At 47.1% G+C, this 12,605-nt stretch overlaps 1 protein-coding gene across 1 annotated transcript in view; it reads left to right on the forward strand.

The window, feature by feature from the left end:
• The window catches only part of LAMA3 (laminin subunit alpha 3), a gene marked incomplete at its 5' end in the record, with an annotated part of 209,094 nt that extends 199,097 nt beyond the window's left edge, over positions 1–9,997 (forward strand). The window contains 6 exons of the mRNA XM_080919740.1: positions 2,905–3,045; positions 4,741–4,900; positions 5,056–5,186; positions 7,205–7,298; positions 8,602–8,721; positions 9,419–9,997. Coding sequence (XP_080775866.1) covers positions 2,905–3,045; positions 4,741–4,900; positions 5,056–5,186; positions 7,205–7,298; positions 8,602–8,721; positions 9,419–9,564 — 792 coding nt within the window. The 3' untranslated portion in view covers positions 9,565–9,997. The remainder of the gene's footprint in view (positions 1–2,904; positions 3,046–4,740; positions 4,901–5,055; positions 5,187–7,204; positions 7,299–8,601; positions 8,722–9,418) is intronic.
• Positions 9,998–12,605: the final 2,608 nt, after the last annotated feature.

Consider the following 12,605-nt stretch of genomic DNA (forward strand, 5'->3'; position numbering starts at 1 on the left):
ATGTGGACAGTGTGTGAGCATGTGGACAGTGTGTGAGCATGTTGACAGTGTGTGAGCATGTTTGTGGACAGTGTGTGAGCATGTTGACAGTGTGAGCATGTTGACAGTGTGTGAGCATGTGGACAGTGTGTGAGCATGTGGACAGTGTGTGAGCATGTGGACAGTGTGTGAGCATGTTGACAGTGTGTGAGCATGTTTGTGGACAGTGTGTGAGCATGTTTGTGGACAGTGTGTGAGCATGTTGACAGTGTGTGAGCATGTTTGTGGACAGTGTGTGAGCATGTTGACAGTGTGTGAGCATGTTGACAGTGTGTGAGCATGTTGACAGTGTGTGAGCATGTTTGTGGACAGTGTGTGAGCATGTTTGTGGACAATGTGTGAGCATGTTGACAGTGGTATGAACATGCTGACAGTGGTGTGAACATGCTGACAGTGGTGTGAACATGCTGACAGTGGTGTGAACATGCTGACAGTGGTGTGAACATGCTGACAGTGGTGTGAACATGCTGACAGTGGTGTGAACATGCTGACAGTGGTGTGAACATGCTGACAGTGGTGTGAACATGTTAACAATATGTCAGCATGTTGAAATAAACCAAAGTCAATGATCTAGGCACTGAGCAAAGACATGGTACTTCAAATAGAAAATTTCATATTCTTTCTCTTGTAACATATTACAGTCAAAATACTAAATATATTATGTAGAATTACTGTCCATATGTATATTAAACATGAATGAAGTTTGTGTTTAGACTTGAGTCCTATCCGAGATATATGTCATTATGTATATATGAACATTCCAGAATCAGAAAACAAACTATAATGTTTATGGTCCCAAGCGTTTCAGAGATGAGATCCCCAGGCTGGCACAGAATCTCCTGATTCAGTGGCCAAAATGAAGAGTTCAGAATATTACCAGGAACCCCACAATATGCATAGGGAGAGCCTCTGTGGTTCGAGGTCTTGAATGACCAGCATCTTGTGACAAAGACCCTCTCACTCTCTCTGTCTCTGTCTCTGTCTCTCTCTCTTACACACACACACACACACACACACACACACACACACACATCATCATCATCGTCATCGTCATCGTCATCGTTATCGTCATCATCATCATCATGGATGGTGGTCTGATGTCAAGAATGACTTAAACCATTGCCTCTGTGATCCTCTCCCAAACTCCCTAGGCTGCACGGTTCCTCAGCCCATTTCCCATCCTGCATACTGGACTACTTCTCTCTGCAGAACCAATTCTGGACCTCCAAGCTCCTCCTCCTCTTCCTCTTCCTCCTTCTCTTTCTCTCTCCCCCCTCCTTGGTATTCTTTCTCATAGCACAAGGAGAAAGCCTTCTCTCACTGCCTCCCAGCTCTTTCCTGAAGCCACCTCAGTTAAAAGTATACACCATAATGTTAAAGGGAAGCCATGTTTTTCTAATGATGGGACTGTTAATTAGAAAACCTAGGTGACCTGATAAGTTCCATTCATTAATATTCAACAAATATTGAACAGGAACAAAAGCAAACAACCATCCTGAGTATAATGTTGGATGCTAGTCTTTTGGGAAAGTGTTAGATTGAAATTAGACCACAGGGAAGTCAGAGTAGGGCACCACTGGAGAGACAGCGGTGAGACAAAGGCTCCTGGGGGGCAGGAGGACCACCATGTGAAGTCATGGACTGGAGCTGAAGTTATAAGGGAGATCAGGGCAGAGGTGGGACAGGGATTTTTTAACTTATGTTTTGTAGGCTAAACTAAGTATTTGGAATATTGCTAGCTGTATGTATGTATGTATGTATGTATGCATGCATGTATGTATGTATTATTTAGCAAGGCTATTGAGTCTAAGGCCTTGTAGATAGTAGGTAAGCACTCTACTGTATAGGGTCTCGGTTGCTTATGTTGACCTTGACTTTGTAGTGCTCCCACCACAGCCTCCAGATAGCTATAAAAGATCACCAAGCCACGCCGTCAGGTTTTTGTTTTTTAATATGGGAGATAGGATTTCACTGTGTAGCCCAGGCTGCCCTTGAACTCACTGTGTAACCAGACAGACTAGAACTTTTTGACCCTCCTGCTTCAGCTCAATGGCTCTGATTAGCAGGCATGTGCCACTATGCCCAACTGGGACTTTGGATTTTATTACAAGTGCTTCTGTGGCGAGTGTCTTACACCCGTAAAACACAGACACCGTGATAGTGATAACCTAACAAAGTCTCTTTGGCTGAAGAAATTAGACTGGGGCCAGACAGACACTGTTGCTCTTGCCTAGAACGGCCGTGGTGGGAGTGGGGGCATCCTGAGGGAAGGGTAAGAGGGTCACATGTGAAGAATGAGGCAGGAAGCCAGTTCGACCTCCTGTGATCTGGCGCACGGACTAGTGGCAGGGCAGACAGAGAGGAGGGAGAGGGAAGGAGAGAGGGTGTTAGTAAGTGAACGACAGAGCTGTTTGGGAACAATTCAGACTTCTGTGAGTCCTCAGCTAAATCCCACCTCCATGAGAGCAGACACAGAGAGAATGTTTGCCACTCATGCTGCACAGGATGTGACCGGTTTCTGCCTGCTCCAGGAGCCACGCCCAGACCTACCTCCCCTCAGCTCTGCGCAGACTGTTCAGTTAGTCACAATCTGTGCCCTTGATTGTTCGGCCTTTGTTTACATTTCTAGATCTGCGGCGTCTGCTGAGTGTTCCACTTTCAAGCTGGTTACATAACTCCGCTTTCATCTCGGCTGTTTGATAACATAATCTCACAAAAAAAATGCTCATGCTAATAAACAAAAGACCTTTCTCTCCTCGCAAAGCTACTAAAGGGCGCCCCGCCCCTTTAAGTTTCCTGTGACTACCAGTAAAATCTGGCACCAGTTGATAGAAGTGAACCATTGATCTTCTCTTTGTTCTAAAGGTGGTGTTCGGACTGAGTGAAGGAAAGGCACGCCTGGTTGTGGATGGGCTGAGGGCCCAGGAAGGCAGTTTGCCTGGAAATTCTACCATCAGCCCCAAAGAACAGGTTTACCTGGGGTTGCCGCTATCAAGAAAGCCAAAGGTAAGGCTAGAAAACAAGCTCTCGGCATAACTACACCTGCAGTCATTGCATGAGCCACTTAAGGCGTCTAAATCCTCTAAACGGTTGTTTGATGTGTCTAGTGTTCACAAGCCCACAGAGAACGTGCCCACTGCATTCCCAAGCCTATGCATAAGGTCCAGGCTGAGACACAGCCATTGAGGACATGGCCATGGGCTTCTCTACGGCCTTGGAAACATGACTCTCTTAGCATCTCTTCCAGAGAAGGGGGCAGAGGTGTGCTTTGGTTGTTTTATTATTTTATGTGTGTGTACCCATGTTTACATGTATGTTTATGCACATGAGTGTCTGGTCCCTGTGGAAACCAGAAGAGAGCAACAGATCCCCCAGGGTCTAGACTTACAGAAGGCAGCTAGTGCTCTTAACCGTTCAGCCATGTCTCCAGCCGGTGGCCGAGGTTGTGGGTTAAGGTGATGTGTCCCAAGCTTTGGAGTCTCAGCCACACTTACAAAATGGTAGCAAAAGCATGTACTTCCTACTTTGCTGCCCATCATCTTGTTGTTGAATTGAAATGTACTTTAAAGGGTCTTTTTTTCTTTTATAAATGGAAGCCTGGTAAGTAACCACAGAACTCGGTACATGGAAATGAACCAGCATCCTCAAAGTCTAGCCAGAGCACCTGACCTGTATTTCTGAGGAAATCAAGATGGCAGAAGGGACATTTGCATTGGCACAAAGCCAATGTGTTCCCTTTTCTAGTCAGAGGACTCCGAGAGTCGTGAAGAAGCAGAAATGTGTCAGGAGAGAGGATGCTTGGTGGTGGGGGCCTAGGCTGGATCTCTAGCTGCAGTCGGGAAACTGAAAGGCAGCTGGATCTCCAGGCCCACGTGTGCATCGTACTGTTCCTCAGACTCTGAAATGATGGCACAAGCTTACACTCAGACTTGAGAGTCCTCCAACACTAAAGATGAGCTGCCGTTTACTGTTCTTGGCATGTTCAAAAATTCTCTGTGCTTGCTCTCTTACTCTCTTTCCTCCTACCCTACAAGGTGCTGACCTCATACAGTATGCCTACATATGTGCCTTTTCCCACCCACTGAAGGTCAGTGGTACTGTGAGCATCTGAGGTCTAGGATACATCTCTCACCCACAAGTTACTAATATGCTACACAGTATCTTTGGACTCCCATGGTTTGTTGGTAGTATACCAAGCCTTAACTATATAGGAAGCTATGTTGCACCTTAATATCTTAGAAACATTTTGGCCCTGTGTTTTCAGTCCGCTGCCTGGCAACAAGCTATCATGCTGACTCGCAAAGCCCTAGGAAAAGGTTTGTACCTACAAAGAGGGGTGAGGTGTGTAAACCGTGAGGGGGATTTTTCCCTGTGCCGCAGCCCAATCTCCATGAAGTAGAGTCAGGCTGACTTCCCGGTTCACATCTGAGCACGGACCAGCCATTTCCACCCACCCCACCCCCAGCATCTGATCAAGTGACACCTTTAAACTTCAACTTCCTACCAAGCCTCTTGTTTACACGTTTCCCTGGACACTTGACAAGAAGCTAAAGGGAACAGTCAGAACCCCTTTGCTTGAGTCTCTGAAGCAGAAAGAAGGAATCTTCTAGAATCTGCTTCCTCTTCTAAGCCACATGGCCTTCACCTCAGCTTCTCTGGGAGTTATACACCATGAACTTTCTGTCCTCTGCTTCGTTACAGAGCCTTCCCCAGTACAGTTTTGTTGGGTGTCTGAGGAACTTCCAGCTGGACTCCAGACCCCTGGATTCCCCCTCTGAGAGGTTGGGGGTATCTCCCTGCTTGGGTGGCTCTTTGGAGAAAGGCATTTATTTCTCCCAAGGAGGAGGCCATGTGGTCCTAGGTAAGGAGTGCTTGGTAGAGAGTTCATGTCTGTAAGTCTGAAGAATTCTGTCCTCGTTGCTTAATTATGGTGTTTAACTGTTTCTCTACTGTTTCTCTCTCTCTCTCTCTCTCTCTCTCTCTCTCTCTCTCTCTCTTTTTTTTTTTTTTTGGAAGCCAATTCTGTGTCCTTGGGGCCAGAGTTTAAACTTACCTTCAGCATCCGCCCACGGAGTCTCACTGGGGTCCTAATACACGCCGGAAGTCAGTCTGGACAGCGCTTAACTGTTTACATGGAGGCTGGGAAGGTACGTAGCAGGATGCTTACATGGGAGGGGAGAGGGAGTCCGAGTCCACTAACAGAGATCCAGCCAGTCTGAAGAAAGATACAGGTGGAGTCCAGTGTTATACCTATGAGACCTGGTTTGGAGATTTTAACTTCCTATTTTTTTTTATTAGCAAGTCATTATCATCGTATTCTCTGCCTCATCTTTAGCACTGGGAAACCTCAAATAAAATTCTGAATTCTGGTGATACCACTTGGTTAAAGGGTCTCAGGGTTGATGCTCAAACTCCTTTGGGCTCCGTTTCAGTGTCTACAGGATGGAGATAATAATTCTACTATCCCGGGACCTTGCTTAGCTTCTAAGGTCAGACAAGATTCAAAGCATCATGGCCGCAGGCAAATGTGGCTAATTCTCAATCCCCTGGCTTCTGTCAGGCCTGCAGAAATTCCATTCCGCCTGCCCACGGCTATATCTTCCTGTCCCCCTCGAGTCACAGCCACCCCTGGGGCCCCGAGCCATGGAGTCCTCTCTGAGCAGGTCTTCAGCTGGCTGCTGCTGGCTCCCACACCACCCGTACTGCATGGCTGCTTCCCTGCGCTGGCGCTTGTGCAGTCTAATGTCTCCACCACACACAGCCTGAGTCAATAACCTATTCTCAGCCACCACGTTACATGTCTTTAAAATGGGATTCTTCTAGGAATCTTCTCTGCAGCTAAGGCCTGAGTCAAAGATGAATGCTATACTGTTGTCTTTCATTTTGTTCTCTATAACTAATTAAAACTGGAGTAGCATGTCCCAGAGGATGATAAAACGGCTCAAACTGCTACGATGCCTTCTTTTCCATTTCCAAAGATCAAATCCAGAGCCTCTGACTCTATGCAAGGACTCTGTTTCAGGGCTAACCCCTGGTCCCCAGCCCCTAGGTCATATTTCAGACATTTTAATCATCATTTAATTATACACAATAATGTTTCCCTCTGACATTTCTGTGAGGGTAATAACTTTAGATCACATTCACCTGTGCGTCTCTCTTGGCCCCTCCTACGCCTCTCTTCTGCTTCCTTGTCTTTTTGGTTCGGGGACCCCGTTAGTTCAGCTGGTTTTGCTGACAGGCACATGGGTGAGACAACTTGCCAGTGCTTACATCTCTGAAAAAGATGATACTCCTCCCTCAGCAACCGACAACTGCCCGTAGATCCTCATGCTGAAGCCACAGACGTTAAATAAGTGTGAGTGAGTCTCCAGTCACGCAGAGGAAGAAGCACGTGGGCGGAGGACACTTGGTGGCTGGCTCTTCAGAGAACTATGTTAAGGAGGGTCTTCAGAAAACAAATCAAGACTTGGTGATGGTCCTAACTGTGGAGACACTGGCCAGCTCCAACCCTGCTTGAGAGTGGCCCACCCTGTGTAGTAACAGGCAAATCAGATGCAAATGCTGTATAAACACACTTACTTTAGTCTTCTCATTATATACACTTTGACTCAACCTTTAGAAAATCCTGGAGTCCCCAACCTGGAGAGTGGGAAGGTGGGATTCTGCCAACAATGTACCATGTGCCCGGCACCTGATACATGTTCTGTCAAATACAACCTGCAGCTTAAGGCCCTGGATGAGAGCCCTCTGGTCCCAATGCACTAGGGTTATTATAACTGGAGGGCCTTGCAGCAAGTGTGAACTCTTCCATCATTTTTTAGCCTCCATACCTCAGGTGTGTTGGTTAGCAGTCACTGCTGCATCCTAATCACTGAGCAAAGTGGTGGGTGTTTGTCCGGAACCTCTGAGGGACAAGGGACAGGAAGGGGTGGAGGAGCCCATGGCTCTTGTCAGGAATCCTAGGCAGGGCTTGGGCTTATCATGTGGTTGGTTTGCCTGGAAGAAGTGTGAGAGAGAATTCTTTGGAAGCTTCCGGCATTGCGTGGTCACCTGGTACAGGAGTCGGAGGTCCGGGCTGCCTGTGTGCAGGAAACATGTCAGGGAAGGAAGGACTGGCTCCATGTGCCCTTCTGAAGGAAATAGGCAAATACATTATGTGTTTCAGGTCACAACCTCTGTGGACAGTGAGGCAGGTGGGACCGTGACATCAATTACACCAAAGCAATCTCTATGTGACGGACAATGGCACTCGGTGGCAGGTATGACACTGGTAACCTTTGTACACACAGGAAAACCCTTTGAACTTCTTAAAGGCAGCCCCAGTCTGTCCACTGGGAGGGTTGGGCTGGACCAGGTACTATAACCCCCTCTCCCCCGTTTTCTTATCTGTTCCAACCCAACTGTGCTTAGATTGTTTCACAGTTTTTTAGCCTCTGACTCATAGAATGTGCTGAGTTTGGGGAACAGAGGATTTTCTTCAGCCTGGCCTGCCCAAGTCACAACTTGTGGGTGTTAGATGCTTGAGCCTGGAGCTAGGATGTAACCCAGCTGGGAGAATGCTTGTCTAGTTTGCATAAGGCCCCGGGTTTGATCCCCATGGACCATGCCTGGCTGTGCTCACCGGGATCACAGCACCAGGACGGTGAAAGATGAGGACCAGAGGCTCAAGGCTGTCTAGAGATGCATAGTAAGTTTGAGGTCAGGATGAGACCCTGTATTCATAATAACAAACAGACTTCATCTCTTCTTGGCCTTTTGGCTAAGATAACATGTAGAAATACCTGAGTGTTTATTAACTAAAATACCTTTTTGTAAACAATAGTCCTTTCTTGGCTAATTTGAAAGCTGTTTTTCAGTTAGATACACTTATCAAGACGGGATGGCTTTTGTGTTGAGGGTCAAAGCTTGTAGGGACTGACCCTGGCCTCTTAAGAACGTAGCTGAAGTCAGATCACACGAACGTGGCTTCAAGAGACAAGAGACCAGGGATGGGTTTCATCTCTTCTGTGAGTAGGATAATGATGTGGTTTTTGTGAATTCACTGTGTGTGCTTTCAGGTGTATGCAGGAGTTTATGGGTATTTGTGCACATGCCCGTGGAAGCCAGAGGTCAAAGTTTATTCCTCAGGTGCTAACCTTTGGTTTCTAAGACAGGGCCTTACGGGCCTGGAGCTTGCTAATGGTCTGGGCTGGCTGGTGAGCATGCCGCAGGAATCTGCCCATCTCAGCTCCCCCCCCCCGCCCCCCGCACTGGAATCACAGCAGATCCTACACCACAACCACACTTGGCTTTTTTTTTCAGGTAGTCTGAGGGTTTGAACTCAGATCCTCACAGTTGCAAGGCAGGCACTTAGCCAACTCAGATGTCTCCTCAACCCCATGGATTCATTGTAGGGATCTGATTTGGTGATGGCCGCTGTTGAATAGCATGTTGCATTTCTACCCAAGGCTGAGCAAGTGCCTTTAAACAGTCCCCTGAGGGTCCATTGGGAATGAGTTCAAACAAAGACAGTGGTGACACAGGCGTGCACACATCAGAACTAACGAGCTTCCTTTTGTCCAGTCTCCATTAAACAGCACATCCTGCATCTGGAACTGGACACAGATAACAGCTACACAGCTGGACAGCTTTCCTTCCCACTGAACAACACCCAAGGGTCGCTTCACATCGGAGGTGTCCCAGGTAAGCCACTCTAGTCCCAACCTGTACACCCACGTGAGAGCCCATGAGCTCTTGAGATCTCACCCCATAAGGGGCCCCAACGCTTGAGTAAAGGGAAGAGCATACCTGGTGCCCAGTGGAGGTGGCAAGGCCCTTTGCCTCAGCATGTAGGCACATCTCAGGGTAGTGCAGGCCACATGGCTACTGCTTTCTCTGGTCCCAAGCCTGTCATTTATAACCCTCCCTTAAGAGGCTTCATTAGGTCAGAAGTCCACGTCAGCAAATAATCCAAGAAAGCTGATGAAAAGCAATGGCTTCTCTTCCCCAGGCACCAAGTGGCTGTTAAGTCCAAATGGGAGAAGGGTTGAGATAGTCACATTCAAAGACTGAAATATTGCCTAGAGTGGTTCCTTTTATTCTTCCTTGTTCTGTGCCCTTCAGGCAGTTTGCTCACTCATTTTATAGTCCTTTCATAACCCGGCAAGAGTAGTGGAGTTAGAGTTACTGTCTATTGATTGGAGCTGTAGGAGGTCTTTCTCCAGAGACAAGGAACAGCTTTGCTATCAATATATCACAGCGGGCAGGGGGTGCAGAGGTGGCCCAGGGGCCGAGCTATGGGGTCTCTGACTCTTTCTAATAATATTCTTAACACCCCTCCCATATGCATTCATTTCATGGTATGAGCTATCCATCGAGTGCCTGTTACTTTCTCTTTCAGACAAATTGAAAATGCTTACACTCCCTGTGTGGAACTCATTTTTTGGCTGTTTGAAGAATATTCAAGTCAACCATGTCCCTGTCCCCATCACAGAAGCCACAGAAGTCCAAGGTTCTGTCAGCCTGAATGGCTGCCCAGACCACTAACCCTACACAGCAAGAGCAGTCACCTCTGGAAGCACCAGGAGCCCAGCGTAACCCTCCCCCAGTCAAAGCCATCAAACCCACACAGCCCATGCTGCCAGAGCAGTACCATTCTGAGTTCCAACCGCACCGACCCATCACTGTCTGTCGGTGACACATGCATTTTATACCAAAATCCCATTTCATGAAGAAAATGAGCAAATTGTTATTCAAAAATTCACACAATGCTTTTGTTAATAATATTTTTTCCACTAAAAATTAAATGTCTTTTAGAGAACTTTCTTCACCAATTGCTAAAAAGGAACATTTTGCTTAGAACACTTTATGAATACAAAACTTTAAAACGTGTTAAATTGCTACAGTTCATTGGGATTAAATCAACGCAGTGCACTCTTCAAATTATGATGTTGTACAGGCAAAGAAAACCAAGGGCTGATGACCACCGATAATTATATTAAAGCTTCAGCAATTGCTTGTGGTGTTATCTGCTGCATGGTTTTCTACGAATAATTACTGAGCACGTGCCGAGAGGTTATTTGCATGCTCCATGAGTGAACCACAATAAAGTTTAATAAGTCCTGTCCTCAGGGGCGTGCATTTCAACTGGAGAGCATACTCATAAATCAGGAAGTCACAAGGTGAAGTACGGAGCCCACTAATATTAACGACACTCACCGGCTTCCCAATCCTTGCCTTCCCCAATCTTCTACTAACCAGGTTCTAAATATCATCAGTTCCCTGAGAACCCAAACCAGGTGAGCAGAGGGGCTGAGATGGATGTATACGCTCTAACTAAAGCTTTATGCATCTTTGTGCACATATAGGGAGGCCAGAGGTCAACATCGGTGTCTCCGTCAACCACATTCCACCTAATTTCTGAGACAAGATCTTTCACTGAACCGAGGGCTCAAAATTTGACTGGGCTTTGGTGCCTAAAAGGTCTCTCCGGGGTCCCCCTATCTCCATCCATCCCACAGGACTGGGGCTACAGACATGTGCCTCGATTTTAGGCAGATGCTGGGAATCTGAGCTCAGATCTCACATCTTCATGTGTATAAAGCAAGAATCTTACCCACCAAGCCGGGAACCAGCTTGATGACTAAAGCTTTTATGGCAGGCCAACAGGAGCCAGCCAGGGGAAATCACTCTTAGATTTTTCTACAAAATAATGCACAATACAACAAACCAACAGACTCAGCACCACTTGTGCTAATAAAGACTATTCCTTTTTCCACAACAAAATAGAAATATTGGATATAATAAAATTGGGTGTAGTAAAAAACTGGGTATAACAATCCTATAAGTTCTCCTTATAGCTGCTTCTGAATCTGAGTCACAGCCCTGTTCTTACATGCTCTTCCCACCACAGTCCTCAGGGTACGTTCTCCCCTACTCCAGCTGTGCACCACTGCAGAGCTCTCCCGCAGAGGGCTGACCTCAGCAGATGCTTGGGGGAACCAGGTGGGTAGGAAACCTTTAGGGACACTTTAGATGCCAGCTCTCAGCTGAACTGCCTGGCCATGAGTCAGCTTCTTCAGGATACATTGATTTTCAAATTTAAAAAAGCCTCTTGGGGTTCTTGGCGTCTGCTGGAAGCTCCTTTGTGCGGCCTGTCAGCAGCAGGTCTCTACAACATGCAGTCTCCTTAGTTACCCAGCGCTCACTAGTGCTGGATGCTTGTAAGCCATTTGTACACTCATAGTGGAATAGTTACTTCTTTTTAAATATTTGTTTACCTTTATGCATGTTGATGTTTTTCTTGTATGTGTGTATGTATGTATATGCACCATGTGCATACAGTACCTGCTGAGGCCAGAACAGGGTGTCAGATCTCCTGGACTGGAGTTACATACAGGTATCTGTGAGCTGCTATGTGGGCACTGGGAATCGAACCCATGTCCTCTGGAATAACAGCACGTGTTCTTAATCACGGACCCAGCTCTCCAGCCCTGATAGTTCTTTATTAACTAATCACTATGGCTTTTCTCTTCCTTCCGTAATAACAACATAGAGAACAGACACCCATCTAAGTTTGCTGAATAAATCCCAGGCCCCAGTGTCAGCAGAGCATTCAGGTCAATGTGGCTGTTCTCCAGTTAGAGACGTATGTTCCCTGTGAAGGATGCTTTTGCTCCTGCAGTGGAGTCATTGTAGGAGCTGTGTCTGTCAGCAACCAAACACAGGTCAAACATAACCACAGACGTGGACGGCGCTGGCAAGCTCAGCAGGGACATCAGGCCAATCTCTGACCTCGTCCGCATGAAGACATCACTGGTTTCTGCTGTGGTCTGGATAGTGTGTCCACCAAAGGTGCAGAAGTTTTGTCCCCCAGGTCAGGGACTAGGAGGTGCTGTGAACTTTTATTAGGAAGTGGCGTTGAGAGATCCTTCGCTCACTAGGAGATGCTGCCTAAAAAGCGTTCTGGGACTGAACCCATCCTTTCGGTGATTCCTGCTCCACCTGACACAGCCTCCCGTTACAGAGGGCTACTGCTGACCGTGCCAAACCGAGCTGCTGCAGACAGCATGCCCTCAAAAGTGCGAGGTAAGTTTCTCCTCTCTATGAAGTCTGTTACCTCATTTACTTGTGGCAGTTCACTCCTGATGAATACAGTTCTGTGTGAGGTTTGGAAACAGCTCATCTTAGGAAGCAAAACCATCAAATACTTAAGGAGCAACCATATGCCATTATGAGTCTACTCCTGTCAGCAATTCTCAGGGTGCCTGTTGACCTCATGCCTCCACATACGAGGCTCTCTGTGGCTTCATCTCAGAGGCAAACCGAACACGGCGGAACACACACTACAGGACGGAAGTGGTCTCAGCCATCAAGAATGCTGGCTCAGCTCCTTTCCCACTCTTCCCACCTTCACCTCTAGTGGAAAACACCAAAAACCCTACCTCTGCCCCACCACCCAAACTTCCTCCAGTTCCCAAGTTCTCTGTCCTTGTGCTTTCCGTTGCTATGGTAAAACACCGACCAAAACCAGCTTGGGGAAGGAAAGAATTTGGCTCATGTTTCCGTGTCACAGTCCACCATGGAGG

This window comes from Micromys minutus, assembly GCF_963924665.1.
Source record: "Micromys minutus genome assembly, chromosome: 8".
In the NCBI taxonomy this organism is placed as follows: domain Eukaryota; kingdom Metazoa; phylum Chordata; class Mammalia; order Rodentia; family Muridae; genus Micromys; species Micromys minutus.